Genomic DNA, 19,553 nt, shown 5'->3' on the forward strand with positions numbered 1-19,553 from the left:
CGCTTCACCCCAAATCCCAGTACAGTGGTGCCTTGCTTTACGATTGCACTGCATTACGACGAATCCGCTTTATGACAATCTTTTTGTGATTGCAATTGCGATCGCAAAACGCTGGTCTAAATAGGGGAATTTTGCTTTGCGATGATCGGTTCCCTGCTTCAGGAACCGATTCTTCACAAAACGATGTTATTCTAACAGCTGATAGGTGGTTTCAAAATGGCCACCGGGTAATTAAAATGGCTCCCTGCTGTGTTTAGGGACAGATTCCTCGCTATACAGGCAGCGAAAATGGCCGCCGTATGGAGGATCTTCACTGGATAGTGAGTTTTTACCCCATTGGAAGGCATTGAACGGGTTTCAATGCGTTTCAATGGGTTTTTTATTTTGCTTTACGATGTTTTTGCTTAATGGTGATTTTCCTGGAACGGATTATTGTCGTTAAGCGAGGTGCCACTGTACAGCTTAGAAGGTGTAGTTTGAACTGCTGACATCCTATTTGGGAATACCTACAGTTTTTCCTAATATTTCTAACAAGACCAATCCCCCAGAGCACTGGGCTTGATGTGCATAACCCCAAATGACTTGGGTTAGAACTGTCTAGCATTCAAAACATTGACAGACTGATTATTGCAAAGCATATAGCTGGCTGGATAGCGAATTGTGCGTCATCTTGCAGAGCCAGAGACTGGAAGTTTGATTTCCTGCTGTGCCTTCCAGGACAATAGCCAGCCTGTGCAGTCTTGGGCAAACTGCACAACTCTCAAGCACTGCAAGAAGTAGAGTATGGTAAGCCACTAATGACCTACCCTGTAACTAGAAGAACCTGGAAAGAAATGGACATGACGGACTTGAAATTATTAAATATATGGATCTAACACTCCAGTAACACCTTTAACTTGGCAGTGACCCCTGAGATGAAAGTTGGTAGCTGCAAATAACAACATTATCAGCTGTGCCGATAAACACATAGTCATCAAAAACCCATACAGACATAGCATCATTGTAATGTCAGTCCGCCATACAGAATAATTAATTCAAAGCAGTAAAAGCAGTTTTTCTTAGTTTGTGTTGAGTTTGCTGCATATTTGGCAATTTCGCTGTGATGGATACAGCGAAAATACTGTTACACTTAGGTCTGAGAAGATTTTCTGTACTTTTAACAATGAAAACCTATTTATTAGATTGCAGGTACCGGCAGCCATCTGAAAACTTGGGAATATTGCCCTTTAGCTGAAGCAGGCACAGGAGTTCATGGAAAAAACAGAAAGAAGGCTTAATGCAACAGCAAGGATTCTCTTTCCTCGAACTGAAGGGCACTCTTAAGGATTTTTAAGACAATGACAAATGGCACTACCTAAGGATAGTAATGTAATCAAGGAGCATCTCCACCAGAATCTAGGGGAAAGTAATCAGTAGGTCATTATGGAATAAATTGCCTTTACTATCCTACTAGGAAAGCTACCCACTGTATGAATAAAACTGTGCCATTCAGAACAGCAAGAAACCTGATAAAAATGGGTTTTATCAGCTTCCTTAGATTCAGGTATATACATCTTGAGTACTGAAACGACTGGGGATCTGTACTTGCTGCATTATTATTACTGTTATTTGCAAAATTTGACGTGCTATTTTTAAAAAGAGTGAGTCTAATGACAGGCTGATGCCATTCTTAAGTGAACACCGACAAGATGATGTTCTGGGTCCCAGAATGTCGTTTACTGTTACTCACTTATGGATAGCTCACATCAGCATATTGTTATGTTTTCTTAACTATAATGTTCTAAACTGATTTGTTTTATTTGCTAGATGTACACGTTTTAATTTTCTTTCCCTTTGGCACCTGTCCACAGCAGTCCTTCCAAATTAAAAAGAAAACAAGATTGCAGTGGGTTTTGTATTGTTTTGTAGGCCAAAACCCAACAGTTAGCAAGATAAACATGCCAAGTCTCAGCTCTTAAAGGCAAAGTCTAGCCTAAGGATTGACACCAAATTTTTTTTTTTTTTTAAATCACGTTGAATTCAGATGTATGTGTCATTAAAAAAAGCAAAGATAGGCAGAAGCACAATATGCCTGGCACAGAAAAATAGCACTGGCCACTGAATATGTTGCAAACAAGAACAAAGTAAGACACAGGATGTCAGAAAAATTGCAATATTATGTGCACTAACGCTGGGTATCAGCGGGAGGGGATTTACAGCCTAAAGTGACAGGCCTTTGCCACTAATTTAATTTGTAAAGTTTTTTTTTTAATGCCTTTAGAATTGGAGTCAGTCCCTTCTTCCTATCTGCCTTGCATCTGGTTGTTGTTATTTGGTTGTTTTGTTTTCTTCTTCTACCTCTGGACCACCACCCCCAATTAGAGAAGCAACCCGGCAGGGACTCTTGGGGGCCAGAGATTCCATTCTTACTCCCTTTTTTATTCTAACTGTAACTACAAATGTTGACACATTCTTTACAGCACAAAGCTTCTACTATAAAGACACAGCCGTCACACCCACTGACTTTCTTAATAACCAACCACAATCTCTGTATTTCAGTATCTATATCTTGATATCATGTACAGATATTTGCCATGTTATATCTCCTTCTCTTATGTCTGATGAAGTGGCCTTGTCCACATGAATAAAATATTTAAGTTAGTCTTTAAGGTGCCACCACAACTTTGTCCTTTTTATTTTTATTTTGTTTTCACCTCTAATGCTTGCACAGACTAACACAGCTACCCATTCTACAACTACAAATGTTAACTGTGAGTAAATTTACTTAAAGATGCTTCTAGAATGACATTTTAATACATAAGGATTGGATTTATGTTCCAACGAGGACCAATGAGACTCGGCTGATCTCTCACATTTTTGTATTTTGTTTTGTTTATGTTTTTGTTAACTAAAGGAATAACCAAATTTCTAATATTGCAAATCATATACTAAAGCCCGCCAATGCAGAAGATGCAAAGATGCCCCTACTGTTAATCATACTTATCTCAGGCAGTCTTTAGGTAAGGTGTCATGACAAGGTACCGTACTGTCAGTTATTCAATTGAATTTTATTGCATTTAACAGCCCAAAGAGGTGTTAATAAGCTTTTCTGCCTGAAGTGCCAAAATAACTTGGCTGGCCTTGAACACTGTGCACCTTGATTTGAAGGGAGAATCACCTCTTGCTGTTCCAGCATCATGTTTTGCCCCAGCAAATAGTGTTTCTCTTTACTACCTTTTCTCATTGCAATAAGAAACTAATTCTAAGAATTTTAGACATTCAGCTCAAGTGACTGATTCTTAAAATGATTGTGTTCCTGGGGAACTCTTTTCTCCTGCCGAAGCAGCAAATATTTCATTCATTTCAGCACAGTACGCTTTATAAGAGCCACCTATTTCACAGATATAGGCAAGGTGGTATAAAAGAAAAAAATGGAGCTGTACAATAAAGATTTGATTTCTACTACTGCATATTATTTAAAATAAATGATCTGCTACAGATAAGACTTTTGAATCTATCCCAGTTTCAAGGAGAACACACTTTCTAAAGCACGACTCCCACCCCACACCCCAGTATTCTACATTGGTTCAGAAGGATGAATTATAAAGCCAGCTATGAGATTTAAAAGGTATATTCTGGAAATATTAGCATATTTTGATGAAGCCCTTCCATTAGTTTAATATGGTAACACCTCTCCCCCTCACCCACTCATTTTTCTTTGCTGGAACAAGCTATCATTGGCACTAGACACAGGAGCTTCATATTTGTATCCCACAGCCAACTGTTCTGGCAAGGAGATAGGAAAACAAGTCTCCCCACTCAGCTGCTGATTGATCAGCTAATGGGAGAGGTGGGGCAGCACTGGCAGAACTACATTCACAATTGATGCAATGTTGCCACCATTGGGTATCATACAGTGCGAGGAGCCTTGTGAGTGGACCAGGCTGGTTATGGGGGGCAGAAATGGACCGCCGTGGCACCTGTGGTGCTGAGCCTTGTATTCGTATCCCTCAGGACACAAATACAAAGCTCCCATGTCTAACAGGCACTAGAGTTAAGAAGAGTATAGGGAAACAGTAGAGCATGATCAGAATACACAATAAAGAAAATATTCACACTAAATTCTTTGAAAGTATCCATTTAAAATCATACAGTAACCCAAAACGAAGGCTCAATGTAAAATAATAACGTGTGTAATATATTTTACATATAGTGAATATGTGTCCTTAAAACTAACACTAAAGATGCCTCACTTTACCTGAATATGACACTTTCCTCTTACCTCTGCAGATAGGAACTGGAAAATCCCAGGATGCTGTGTTTACTGAATTGGCTATACAGGTGAGCTGGGGGTGTCCGTCCAGGATGTATCCTGTCACACAGCTGTATCGAATTTTGTCCCCAACATCAAACCTTGTTCCGTACAGAACACCTTTGGGTGGAACTCCAGGATTACCGCAAGAACTACTCTGTAATTCTGTAAAAGAAGAAAAAAGTAATCATTATTGCAAATGGAACATACTGCAAAAACTTGCAAAGTGAAACGCTCCTGGTTAGGATGCTGGCCAGCTGGCCAGTCAACCAACCATCCAGGTACTCCTCTTTTGGCTACATCTGTAAGCTGGCACTGCATGGATGCCAAGCCATGCTGGACCTCAGTAGGTTATCTTGGGATCCCTCCACTTTGTGAACTTTGTTCTTATGTTGAGAGTTCCTCATATAGCTCAGATGGAGCTATAGCTTGCTATTGACAGGGCTTGAAAATTTTTAGAATGTCTCACCAGTCTGTCAAAAATTTCACCAGTCAGCATGACTGGACTATAGCCTTGCAATTTATTGGGATTGGGAATCACTGATTTATACCCTCAGACATTGGTTGCTTCATTACCTGTGTGCCTGTGGGGTCATGAAGCTTGTATTTTGAGTGTTTGTATTTTCTTTTGAATGTCTCCAGCAAAAATAAAAATAAAAGCAAAAGCGCCCAGCCTCTTAAGAAGCCACGGTTCCCTCCCACCCCAGGATGTGTCATCCTTTGGTTGAAATTGGGAGCAGGGAATTTCCATATTCTCCAGCATGGGACTACTCTACATTCTCCTTCAGAGCTATATCTCTATGTACCGCTCAAACTCTCTTCTCACAAGAAGAGGGCAGTTTTCCTTTTGCAATAGGAGGGGGAGGGGAGGATTGCAGGATTAGAGAGAGAGAGAGAGAGAGAGAGAGAGAGAGAGAGAGAGAGAGGCGGAGGGGAAGGAGGCAGGGAGGGAGGGAGCTGTGACTCATCAAGCAGCATTTTTCACTCATCACAGACGAGTGCATTTTTCAAGCCCTGGCTATTTATAATAGTTTGCTTTATTTGTGCTGGCTGATTAGCTCAATGAGTTAGGTCTCTGGCTGTGGAGTCAGAGGTTAGGGGACTGATTCCCCACTGTGCATCCAAGAAGAGCCAAGGTGTATGTCCATGGGCAAGGACGCCCCCAGAAGAAGGGAATAATACATCACTTCTGAGTACTCTCTACCTAGAAAACCCTGAAACGGGTCACCAGAATTCAAAATTGACTCGATAGCACTCAGTTATTATAATACAAACTGTTGGATAGCTCAATGGTTTAGGAATCTATCTGCGAAGTCAGAGGTTGGGAGTTCAATTCCTCACTGTGCCTCCTTGACAGATGTTGAACTTAATGATTCATAGGTTCATTTACAGCTCTACAGTTCTATGTTGTAGTAGTAGTAGTAGTAGTAGTAGTAGTAGTAGTAGTAGTAGTAGTAGTAGTAGTAGTAGTATACCTTTGCATCCCTGTTAATGCATAGTGGGAGAATATAAGACTTAGAGGAAATCTAGTATTTGAGGGCATATTTGCTTCTCCTTTTGCCATGCTGTATTATGCTGCATTCATGTGTACCATCTATCCCAGTGATGGTGAACCTATGGCATGCGTGCCACAGCAGGCACATGGAGCCCTTTCTTCTGGCACACGAGCCATAGGTCGCTACCCACCCCATGCAGCCAAACCTCATGAGGTGGCTACAGCCAGGATTCCCGCTTCCCCCGCCACTTCTGATTCCCCCTTAAACAGCCACTTCTGTTCCAGTCTTCCTACCGCCGGCGGTGCACCACCCTGTCCCCCTCCCCAATTTCAGGCACGCAAGCCCCAAAAGGTTCGCCGCCACTGATCTATCCACTAAACCTTCTTAGACATAAATGGCTTTCCATCTTCACTGGGGTTTTGGCTGGTCCAAAAATGCCAATTAGCACTTAGACTTAAAATCAAAGCCAACTGGTAGGGTTACAACAGCATGAAAGTACCCTTTTCATGGTCATAGCACAGCGTATCCATCCAGGACACCTTTGGGACATCATCTACCATTAACCATGTTACCATGTGGAGGAGGCTCAACAAGAGTGCTGAAGCATCCATCCCACCCGTGATGCATCCCTCGATCAGACTCAGTTTTTTTCCTCCAATTGGTGGCAGTGGTAGAGAACAATTTTGAACAAGGAAAAATACTGGAAAGAAAACATAAAACAACAACATCCCACATTCTTAACACCTCCTACTCAGGCTACAGTGAGTGAAGCAGGCTTTAGAAACGGTGGATTGTCTGACTTCAAAGTAGACATGTGTAGGATGGCACTGTCACTTTAATGGACATACTGGCTAGGATTCAAATAATGTCTAATTCCACATATTGAGGCTTTGGAATTGTATCAAACAGCAGCTTTCTGTATCACACATGGAAAGCTGGTTTTGAAACTGGAGAAACATTCAAAAACAGGGAAAGGGATGATGGCTTACTGCTTTATTTTTAAAGGCACATCCAACTTTTGAAGAACACATGAATTTCCTCTTTTCAGCCCAGCCAATGTTAGTTGATAATACACCCTACACGTTTCCCTTGTTCAGATCATCCTATCTGAAATAACACATGAGAATCTTATAGGTACAGTACTTCCATAACTGATGGTTACTAGATAGCCAGCTGTAATGGGAAAAAGGAAGTTCTGAAGTTGGCAAAGTCATTTGGCATAGTTTCTCAGAAGCCAACATAATAGATGAGATCCCATTATTTGAATTCTTGGCTCACAATATTTAATTTTCATTCTGTCTATGGTTCTATCCCGTTTTATTAAGGCTCTGTCAACATACTTGCCAATAAATTAAAAGAATGTACTTGTTAATTCAGGACACACCAGATTGTATAATCAGTCGTGGTTATTTGATGGTGCATTATTAATTTGTGCACATATACTCATTTATTTCTGATACACATTCTAAGCCTGCTACCCTATATCCATTTGACCTCAACTGGACATACTGTATTTCAGAGCAGATCTGTATATTCACAGAAGATGAATCAAAGTTAATATTCATTAAATGTTTAATTAAGCATATAAGAATGGGGGGGGGGAGGAGATAGACACCTGGCTGGATGAAACCAAGGATACATCTGTCTGCTCCAAAGTCAGTCAACCAGATTTTCTGATAAACCAGAAACACCCAAACTGTTAGCTGATCATGTTGTCCCATGTATGACTGGGAGGGGGAGAAGGATGGGTAGAGTCCATATGATGTTCCCTATTGCAACAATATGTTTACCAAATGGGAAGAACACCACACTACCATTACAAGGAAAAGCCACCTTCTCTTTTAAATTCTGTACAGTATTAGAACAGCACAGTGGAACTAAAATGAACCTGGGTTTTTTTGTCTTACTGATTAAAATTTTCCACCATCACTTAAAAATTAGACCACATCTTTCAACTAAAGCTTTAATTGATTAGTCTACCAATTAAACCACTTAAAAGTTCTACCTGTACTGTTACAATGAAGGGGGGAAAGGAAATAATGTCAGACTCAATGTCAATTTTGCATGATTTCTACCCAGTCAGAGGAAATGGAACCTAAAACAAATTTTCACTAAGCACATGATGTTGAACATCAGCAAAAGGAGTATATTTCATCATATTAGTATATACAAGACCAATGCCAAATCTTGCCACTGTGTGTAATGCCACATCAATAAAGAGATAATGCAAGACACAGCACAGACTTGGTATACATATGCACAAAATCTGTTGGTTATTTCCATTGTGTTTCTCAAAATTTTAGTTGCTATTCTCAACGCATTCCACCTCTGCAATCATATGGCTAGACTTCTTTCTTCCCACATAAAACTATTTGAATATTTGGGAATTCTCACCCCCATATAAAATTTTTAGCATTCATTTCTTTATCAATATAAATATTTTACACATGTTTAAATTATTCTCTGAAAAAAAATTTACACATGGTTTTTCAAAATGTGGTTCTTTTAGTAATTCACACTTTCTGAACGCATTCTTGGTTTTGCACATTTTTATCTGTTCATTTCATCTGAAGCTTTGGATATTTAGTTTTTCAGGCAAGATGTACTCCCATTCTGCTGCTGATCTTGGTAGTGAAAATGGTTGTTTTCATAAGTAGATTCAGGTTTAGCAAGTTTTCCTCCATCCTTAACCTTTGCATGTCTACGGAACGCATTGCTCTGACATAGCTGTCAAAGCAATGCATTCTATATAGTTATATTCAGCATTCATCTAAAAAAAAAAATAGCAACACTAGTTTGAATGTAATACAATCAATGTTTTGGAATCTTTCAGAATTGAATTCATGCCCCTTTATCAAGCATGTTGAGTTAAAGCCTACTTGTAATGTAAAAGAATGCACCTCTGGAGATAATAAAACAGCTACAGAAATTCCAAGTCTATTAGTAATCATCTTAGAGTCATACTAGAAAGCAATATTCTATTGAATAAGAAAAAATAATGCAATTCAGAATATCAGAAAGAAGATACCTGAACAGTTTCACACAATATATTTTTCTTGATATGTGAACCACTACATAAAAAAAACTTAACGTGATTGTACTCATGACTTTTTTTCATAATACATTTTTTAAAAAACATTAATTTCCTGTAGTGAATCATCAGTGAGTACTAGCACACTGGTATTGTAAGGAAAAATATTGAGGGGAAAAATAGATATTACAGATGTACCCAAATCATATCTAATTAGAACACAGAAAATAAGATCATCTAGTATTTTTCTTTAACAAATTATTTTTCACCTGTGGTACAATACTGAGCTCCAAGCACAAATAATTAGACTCAATCCATTAATTAAAGGTGTCTGTACAGAGACTTGGAACGTACTGTAAACTCTAATTGCATCTAGCAGATGTAGTAATTTATTCCCTTAAAACTCATCAATCCACCCTCTTACGTGATTAGACAGTACACACAGTATAAAGCATGACTAGTCCTCAACACATAATTTTATCCCTTTCAGGCCATAAATTAAGTTTTAATAAATGTTCATACTGAAAATTCCAGGAAGACTATTCTTTAGGAAGGTCATCAAGTTGGTCTGTTCTGGGAATAACTGTTATGAATACTTTTTTAGACCATTTCATGACTTTCACTTAAGCTGGTGAAAGCGAAACAACAACACTTGTTTTTTTAAACCGCTGACCCCTCTCTGTGCAATCCATCATAAAACCAACTGCTTTTGACATTCCTCTGTTTCCAATGTCATTTGCAGAAAGATGCAGAAAGTAGCTACCATACCAGACATACATATCCAACTATCAGTATATGTTATGTGCTATCAAGTTGCAACCAACTTATAGCCACCCCAACAGCATCTTCAAGGTAAGTGATATATTTAAGGAGTGCTTTTATCAGTACCACCCCACCCCACATGAGTTTCCATGGATTTAAACCCTGATTTCCTGAGTCCTAGTCCATCATTCTATCCACTGACCCACACTGGGTACCCTATTGTCAGTACTCTGCTGTTTTTCTATTTAATTAACATTAATTGTTGTTCTTTTTTCTGTTTTAAGCAAGGCACACCTCAATGTTTTAATTTGTTTATTATTTTACTATAGGTCAAGACTTGTATTTTCTTTTGTTCATTTGGGTAAAGTGTCTATTTCTGGACAGACATTTCCTTGGCCTTTTATAAATTCTTTAACAAAATTCCTTCAGAAAATGGAAAATGTCCAAGTAAGGTGAAAAAAAAGGAGGCTCAAAGTCCTGCTGGCATCCTTTTGACTTCATGTTCTTGTACTTTGTCGTACATATTCTACCTGAACAATTATTGTGGCTGCAAAACAGGCAAGGTTAAATATATATTCCTGTTCTTTTCCAGCCCTTTGGAGAATGGTGAAAAAAGGACAAAGGATATTTTTCCTCAGTTTTTCAGTAAATGCAAATTTCTGGTCCTTGTTAGTGACTTGAAGACGACACAGCAGATATGAATAACACACTCTCAAAGAACAAGGCTTGCTGCCTCATCACAGGGCAACAAGGGGCAGCTGAGCAATAATGAATGAATATTTTCATTGCAAGGTACAGGTACCCCTTGACATTTAGTCCGGTCATGTCCGACTCTAGGCGGCGGTGCTCATCTCTGTCTCCAAGCTGTAGAGCCAGCGTTTCTCCGTAGACAGTTTCCGTGGTCATGTGGCCAGCGTGACTAGACACGGAATGCCATTACCTTCCCACCGAAGTGGTACCTATTTATCTACTCACATTTACATGCTTTTGAACTGCTAGGTTGGGAGAAGCTGGGACAAGTGACGGGAGCTCACTCCATCATGTGGATTCGATCTTATGACTGCTGGTCTTCTGACCTTGCAGCACAGAGGCTTCTGCAGTTTAACCCGTAGCGCCACCACCCAATTTCCAATGTACAATCTTATAAATGGCATTATGGTGCAACATGGTTCCTGCTGGAATGTTCTTTGGGATGAAGACTGCTGCTGGTTAATTAATGTTCTCAGAAGAGAACACAGGGGAGATGTTACCCTTTGCTCACTCACCATGGCTAAATATTTCTACCCTTCTACCTAAATACTAGAATTCAGTGCTGTCCTTGAAAGAAAAATGCAAATAGCACATTGTTCCATATTGGTGGTAGACAAAAAGATATGAAGTTCATAGGAGACTACTTGGACTAATACAAGAACGTCCAAGCATTTTGGAAATATTGGACTCTTCTGACTTCCCCATTTAATTTTAGTAGGACCACAAAATTAACATTGGCCCTTCAAGTGAATAAATTATCTATTGTGCTATTTAGGTTATGAATAATGTCAACCCTTACCAAGTCAATTATGTCGTCTTCTTGCAAATGATAAGAAAACATGGTACAGTCATTATGAAAAATTGCAAGTCTAAAAGAAAATGATTACCTATAACTTCACTTCCTTACTTTACAAAACAGAAGCTTTGAAAAACTGAATTTCCTATGGTATTTCAGTGTATCTGTAGAAAGACTATGGCAATGTGCTCTGAATAGAGGTCTTGGAACAGCGTCTAATGTAGCTAAGGAGGCCAATTCGAGAGTGACAATCCCTTCCACACTGAAGACAAATACAATCTCTCCCCTGACCAGCTCCCTGATTTTGCTGGTTTCAGGACTGCCTCTTTGCCTCAGCCTGTTGAACAAGTGTCTCTTCAGGTTGCTAATTAATATTATTAGCAAAAACAGTTTTGTAAGTGTGGATAGAACATGTGGTTTAGGCTAAAGTGAAAGCAGAAGCTTTTGCTCTCTTTCTTCATATATAAGGAAGACGAGGGGTGAGTGAGACAACATGGATTCAGTGTTTTCCACAGATGTACAGTGGTGCCTCGCATAGCGACGATAATCGGTGCAGCAAAAATCTCTGCAAAGCGATTTCGTCGCTATACGATATTAAAAAGCCCATAGGAATGCATTGAAACCCCTTCAATGCATTCCTATGGGTTTCAGACTCACCTTTAAGCGAAAATCCTCCATACGGCGGCCATTTTCGCTGTCCAGTAAGCGAGGAATCCATCCCAGAAAACAGCAGGTGGCCATTTTTTTACCTGGCGGCCATTTTGGAACCGCCGATCAGCTGTTAAAAAATCATCGCTTTGCGATGATCAGTAAGCGAAACAGGGTACTGATCATCACAAAGCGATTTTTCCCCATAGAGAACATTGCAAAGTGATCACAAAAAATTAATCGCTATGCGATTTTGTCGTTAAACGGGGCACCTGTTAAGTGAGGCACCACTGTAATTCCTCATTTGAACTAAGCCATTAATCTAGTCCTGCTTAGCTTTCAGGGGAAAAAATTCTGAAATTTGCATCTCCATAAAAAATTCTATCTGCACATTTACATTTCAGGGGAAATTATCTAGCCCATCCTTCCTGAAAAATATATATATATTTTAAATGAGGCCTACCCATTATTCCATTTCAAAAACCTCTTCTCCCAGTCTTCCTAAATGCAAATCAGCAGAGAACATTTGAATTAGCATATTCATTGTTTACTTGGACGGAAACATCTTTTCCCTAAACATTTCAAATGAAAGTCAAGAATGTAAAATCCGTCCTGCCTTCCAGTGTGCAGTAACAAAACTCTGAGGGCAAAGTGTTCAAAAAACAGTTCCGGCATGCATTTTCATTTCTTATTCTACACTTGTTCTGTATGGAGAACTCTTGTTAATGTCAATCGGAGTTTTGAGGTAAAACATAGCATAAAATATGCTCCAGAGAGTTCTCTTTAACAGAGATGGGCAAATGTTCTTAGAACATTTAATTAGTAAAATCCCACTATTTGTAAATATCAATTAAAACCATTCAAATTAAATACCTCTCACAATTATACTTTTAGATGGAAACTCTGAACAAAGGAAAAACTTCACTCCAGCTAACATTAAGGTTACAAAGAATACCAATTAATGTATTCTCGAAGGCTTTCATGGCTGGGATCCGATGGTTGTTGTGGGTTTTCCAGGTTGTTTGGCCATGTTCTTAAGGTTTTTCTTCCTAATGTTTTGCCAGTCTCTGTGGCCAGCATCTTCAGAGGACAGGAGTCAGAACTAAGAACACGGGCAAACAACCCACAACAACCAATACCAATCAATCCCTGCCAGTTGCAAGTGTTTGGGGCCCGTAATTCTTTGTTGTAGGAATGTTTCTCCATGGACCGCTCCAGAAATTGGAAGCATTTGTGTTGTTGTTTTTGTGCTTTGTCCTTTTTTTTAGAGCAATAAAAGATGTAACTTCATTCTTCCAAATACAGTCCAAAGTCTGACTGAAAAACCCATTCAACAGTCAGGACTGGACATGGGGACGAATATAAAAACAAATCAGGATATTTGTTAAATATCCCTGGTTCATCAGATATTCGTTGCTTCATATTCTTGGGGTCCAGAGACCCCAACGAATACGAAGCAATGAATATAACCCTTTTATATTCATCCCTTCATTCCCTATCTGCTTATACCACTGCAGATCAGCTGTTCCACAGGAGCAAAGGCAGAGAGGGGTTTTCCCTTCAGTTGGCTTGCTAAAGCCTGCCTGAAGGGAATCCCACATCCAGGGCTGGAAGATGGCTTGGTACCCCTCTCTTCCCCTTCCTATGCCCATGTGCATAAGAAGAGGAGGGAATGGATCAAAGAGGGATCAAAGGGATCCCCCATCCCATGGCTGTGGGATTGCTTTGGTTCCTGCTTTCCCTCCTCTTGCTATGCTCCAAGGGGCATAGGAATAGGAGGGGGGAAGGGATTAAAGTGATCGCACAGCTGCACTGCCTTACCAAAGGCAGCCAGGCTGAGGGATTGCTTTGATCCATTTCCCCTTCCTGTTCTATGCCCCGCGGGGCATAGCAAGCAGAGGGAAAGAAAAAAAAAGACCCAATGAATGACAAATTGATTCATTGTTAATCAAGACATAGAGGCAATTCATGGTTTGACGACCCATGAACCAAGACAAAGTCCCATTTTGGCACTTCGTCCCCATTTCTAGTCAGGACCATCTTTGAAACACTGAAACTTTACAGTATGGTCTTGCACGGTGCCAAATTTGGAGAAGTGGGCAAACACCTTTCAAGGTCTAATTATTGTTTTTGTTGTATTTTAAAGGTTCCTACCACCTCTGTACTGGCATTGCTGGCATTTCTTTTCCCACAATATAGCAAATTCTGTAGTTATTTTTCAAATTCCTACCCCCTACATCCTGGAAAGAAAATGATTGCTGCTACATCCTTTTTTTTCAAAATTTCAAATTGATTCATTCATCCTGTCATTTAGAAGATAAATTATCTGAAACATGCTCATTTTACAAAGGAAGCATTTCAAAAGTTCTGGCTGCACATGCTCATTGCAGTATTCTGAAGCAATTGTCCAAACATATTGCCAGTATTTCAGGAAACTAATAAGCCTCACTCAGGTGACTTCTGGAAAAGGTAAATAAGGGCTTCCACCTTACCAAAGAAGTATATGCTACTGAATGTACACACACACACACATACCTCACAGAGTGGAGAGAGCAAGAAGCCACAGAAAGAAAGGAAGAAAGGAAGAAAGGAAGAAAGAAAGAAAGAAAGAAAGAAAGAAAGAAAGAAAGAAAGAAAGAAAGAAAGAAAGAAAGAAAGAAAGAAAGAAGGATCATGCTAGAATGCCAGAAAGAAAATAGGATGCTAAGATTTATATAGTTAAGGCCTGAATGTTGATTACACCAGTGTCAGTAGTCAAGATGGTATGCATGATTCCTTCTTCTCTTCACTATTTTACTAGTGCCAAGAGACCCCAGATAAGAGAAAATTCCAGAACCTGACTCCCTTTTTCCATCAGTTAATTAATTGCTTTTAACCCAAATACAAGGCAATTATCAAGCTGCTTTTTTGGTTTAGTTTGGTTTTAGATATTGCTTCTGGCTCTTCCTAGAAGAAATTACCTGTTCAGGTAAGGACACCTGCCTCATCAACATGTGTTATATTGAAACATTTGCTTGTAGTCATTGAAAGACAGTGGCTCATTTATCCAGATGATCAATCAAATGAAGTCTGATAGTATGAACTGGCTCTTTATCTGACTGCCAGAGCAGTTGGGGTGGAGTGGCTCTGACTTCAGACCATCTTGATTGCTGACACTGATGTTGTCAACATCCAGGCTGGCCTTTGCTACCTCTAAAGCTTGCCATCTTTTTCCTTGCTGGCAACAGGAAAACAATATTACAGTTCAATGCCACACCCTTACCTGGTGTTTTGCATTGTAGGCACAATCATAAAGAATTTTAAAGGATTCAATATGACAATTTTCACAGGTAGCAGGAAAGCATAGAAAGGGACTGCTATAGCCTTCCTATCCTGCTTGGTGTTAGAGCAGATTCACCTTCGGACTTTGGACTTATTTGCTCTCTGCTCTCTTCACATCTTGTAGTCTGTCTACAGGATAAGGTGCTATAAAATTGATAGCCTTTCTATGAAGATGGTAGTTGAGTCTGCCATTGTTGAAAACTGGTTTGCTTGTTCCTTATGCTGATGAAGGTATGTGTGTCTCTTTCTCTGTGTCGCACATACCATTAGCACATAATTTCCCTCGAACTATAGAGTATTTTTTTTCAATATAGGACATTTCTGATAATCAAATAAGCATGTGAAATGTCATACTGAAAGATCTGGGACCTTACAATTTGTGTACAAATATTTCCACTGATACTTGTGTCTGACTGTTTACAGAAATAGAGGCAAGATATATGCATTATCTAATCTCTCTCATACTGATTTGATAAAGAGAACCAATTTCATAATATTTTAAGGCATTCTCTCCAAATTGGGGGGGGGGATTATACAGGGGTAATTATTCATCAGATGTTGAGTTTCTTGCACCATAAGACTCACTTTTTTCCCACAAAACAGGGGTGTGGAAAGTCTGTGCGTCTTATGGAGCGAAGAAAACAGATTATATTTTCCTGTTTTCTTCTCCTAAAAAATTGGTGCGTCTTATGGAAAGGTGCGTCTTATGGAGCGAAAAATACGGTATTTAGATTATATTTTTAATTTTAATTTTAATTTATTTCTTATTTAGAGCCAGCATATTTCAAGTTCCTGCTTGGCCTTGGCACTAGTAAAACCTTCCCTTACATTTCATGTAACTTAAAATCTTATTAGGAAGCCCCTGTCTCTTGAGACTGAAAACTTTACTCAGCAATGTGCCAAGATGCCACCAAGGTCCTACTATACTTGGTGCAAGGAAGAATAAATGCCCTAAAGTTATTGTGCTTCTCAATACAATGACACAGAGTCAAGGACCAAACACATAGCATACACAGGTAATTCAGGAAATGAAAGAGAAATGACTGGAATATTCACAGCATTCTTTTCATATCTTCAGCCAAGCTGAAGTGGGAAAAGGCTGTTCTCATGTGAATGCAGCTGAAACCATTAAACTAATTAGCAAGGCTGTCTCACTGATCTTGAAGGCCTGACAGCAGGTAAGACCCAGGTGGTGATGAGACCTCCCTGGGACCTTCTCTGTCCAAAAATGGTGATTCCACTCACCCACAACCATCCCCACCATTTTCGTGAGAACAGAGGACTTGTGATAAAGGTTCAATATATCTCCACAGTTGCTGTACCACGATACTGTAGACAAAACAAAATGGTGCCACAAACAGCAACTTCCAATTTCTGCTCTAATGGTTGTTGTGGGTTTTCTTTGGGCTCTTTGGCCGTGTTCTGAAGGTTGTTCTTCCTAACGTTTCTCCAGTCTCTGTGGCCAGCATCTTCAGAGGACAGGAGTAATAATCTGTGCTCTGGTGTAGTTTGTTTGGGAGTTGAGTATTTATAGCTGTTGGATCAGCTTTTGTCCTTTTCAGGAGAGGGGTGATTATGGTGATCAGTGTGTTTTTGTTGTGGGTATATTGTTGTGATAAGGAAGAGAGATTTCTGCTCTGCTGCCACAGTTTGTGGAAAAATATTTTTTGAAAAACAGAGCTAAAGAGGAATGTGAGCACTAAAGCAAAACAAATGCACACAAATTAAATGCAAAATTGACTAAGCCTATACGAAGGAGAACAAACAGCATTGCAACATGGAGGGGAAAAAACCTGGCGTACTAAATATAGTGTTATACTACTGTTGTTCTGGCTGTAATATTACATTTCTACCCTGCCTTTCCAGTAGCACTTGGTGTTCAAGGCAACTTCCAGTTAACATAATAGGCAAGTAAACTGAAATTTTAAAAAACACCAATAAAAACAAATCCAAGCATAAAGTCAAATTAAGTGGAACCAGTTACAATCCCCCCCAAAAGCATTATATCCACAAATGGTAAAATTAAACAAAACTTTACATCAGGTTTTAAAAAGTGGTGCCTTCAAACCCCTCCCCTAAAGCAATGAGTGAGATTGTAGCTTTGAAAGGCGTGTCTTCCACAGTCTGGGAGCCACGCAGAACGCTCTTTTCCTTCTGCCTCGTGGTGCAGTGGGTAAACCACTATAACTACAGCTAAAACTGTGCTCATGACCTGGGGTTCAATCCCAGGTTGCTGGCTCAAAGTTGACTCAGTCTTCTATCCTTCTGAGGTTGGTAAAATGAGTATCCAGCTTGCCGGAGGGGAGGGCAATGTGTAGCCTGCATAATTAACTTGTAAACCACCCAGAGAATGCTTGAAGCACTATGGGGCGGTATATAAGCAGCATGCTTTCTGCCCATTAAGCAGGCCTCTAAAGTTGCTGCCGTTCTCAGGAGGAACTTTCTTGATAATCTTAATACCTGTTTAGATTCATAACAAGATAGCAGTCTTTTACATAGGCAGACCAAAAGTTATTTGCATACAAATGAACTGTTCAACTAAAATGACAATTTGGATCATCCAAATTTGGCATTTTCTTAAGTGCTCTATAACACCCTATTCTTTTCTCCTCTCTTTTCTGTTCCCCTGTCATCTCCTTGTATTGGTCTTTGTGGAATCACAGTTCAATACAAAGACTGAAGCAGGTGGTGCTAATCTTAGCTCGTCCTTCACCTTTCAGCAGGAAGGATTTGTTTAAATAATTCATTAAAATATGCTCTAATTACAAATATTCAGCCATTGTTGTCATTTAATATTAGCTGTTAAAAGTATGTATGCCATGGCTTTTAATTGAGTTTAATGGTTGACAATTCCACAGTTTTAATTAAGCAGTCTCCTGTGGCTCCCTTGTGTTTAGTGAAATGTGAGTAACTTGGTATTGCTGGTTTTATGCTGGCTGCTGATGCATCAATATTCTGGAAAAGGCCAGGAGTAATCAAAAAAGATCGGTAGACAATAGGTAGTCAGGGACTTGATATAGAGCATACACAAACATTTATTGAGGTTCTTAACTACAGGTGATATTTAATTCTGGAGCACAAAGCAGCAGAGTGATTTTGCTCCCCACTGGGTCTCTACATTCAATCTACTCCTCAAAGGGGAAGACAACTTATTTGAAGAAAAAGCATAATTAGCTAGTTCCAAAGTTTAACTTATTTTTAGGGGGGAAATGAGTAAATTGGGATAATAAAATTACCATGCAGTGCAACCCTATGGCTGAAACCCTGTTGTGCAGCTCTGCATGCACCATGGGAGTGACATCAGTAGCAGAAGCAAATTACTGCTGATTGAAGGTTTCCTTTGGGGATTTCACTGCATTACGTACGATTTGTACATTTTCCAGATTGCCAAAAGGAGCCTTTAAATCGGTGTTAATTTGCGACTGCTGATGACATCATTCCCACTGCACCTGTGGATCTGTGCAAGAGGATTTCAGCCTAAGGATTCTAATATTGATATGTTTTTTAAAAAGCAACACTGCCTGAATATTACTACCAATAGTAATAATATTTAATATTTACCTAGTATGTTATATTTACTATTTACATAGCGTATTAGATGTTAGTGTGAGACAGAACCCCAGTTCATTCATTAGAATTCCCAGTTTCACCTACAAATTTAGAGGGGAGTGCCTGGCTCTGCCACTCCATCATCACTTTGTTTGTACTGTATAATGTGTACATCCAACTGATTTTGTCTGCAAAACAGACAGCAGACTGCTCACAATGAGCAAAACTGCCCCTGTTGCCAAACTCACCATTTCCTGGTAAATGCCTTGTACAGTTTGGAAAAGCATTACTTATCTATTGTATATGTCATACAAGAGGGAGGAGAGACATCATTTCTACAGATGGCTTTTAAGTGCTTCAGCCTTAGTTTTTCTACAATAATATCCTATTCAATTTCGTTGTCCTTAGCTCACTCTTAAACAAGGAGGCTAACCTGATACTAGATGTGGGGAAGGCACACTAGGAATTATAATATCAGTCATTCTAGTTACTTCTCTCTTCCACGCATCAGGGCTCAGACATTTCCATCAGCAAACAAAACAGGAAACTCCCCAAGTGCATTCAGGAAAACATTTGGATCCATAAGGTACCAGAGGAGCATTATCTTCACTGCTACACCACTTAACATAGAGACTCAGATCAGGTACTAGTCTAAAACCAAACAGGTGATTATCTGACCATGACCCAAAAAAAAAAAAAAAAAAAAAAAAAAAAAAAGCAGCAGCAGCAAAATTTGCTGCTTATATACCACTCCATAGTGCTTAAAGCATTATCTGGCCATTTTACAATTTAATTATGCAGACTACACATTGCTCTTCCGCAAACTGAGTACTAAATTTACCCAGCCTCAAAAGGATGGAAGGTTGAGTGAACCTCAAGCAGTCTACATGAGATTGAACCTGGACTGTG

General features: G+C 39.4%; 1 protein-coding gene across 6 annotated transcripts in view; it reads right to left on the bottom strand.

Annotated features, from left to right (window-relative positions):
- The window catches only part of CSMD3 (CUB and Sushi multiple domains 3), a 700,243-nt gene that overhangs the window by 471,645 nt on the left and 209,045 nt on the right, over positions 1-19,553 (bottom strand). For all 6 annotated transcript variants that reach the window (XR_013544184.1, XM_072999268.2, XM_072999267.2 and 3 more), the window contains exon 4: positions 4,262-4,456. Coding sequence is in view for 5 of the 6 variants with exons in the window: in XM_072999268.2 (XP_072855369.2) it covers positions 4,262-4,456 (195 nt within the window). In the remaining variant the exon portion in view is untranslated. The remainder of the gene's footprint in view (positions 1-4,261; positions 4,457-19,553) is intronic.

The sequence above is a fragment of the Pogona vitticeps genome, chromosome 4, assembly GCF_051106095.1.
Source record: "Pogona vitticeps strain Pit_001003342236 chromosome 4, PviZW2.1, whole genome shotgun sequence".
Classification (NCBI taxonomy): Eukaryota; Metazoa; Chordata; class Lepidosauria; order Squamata; family Agamidae; genus Pogona; species Pogona vitticeps.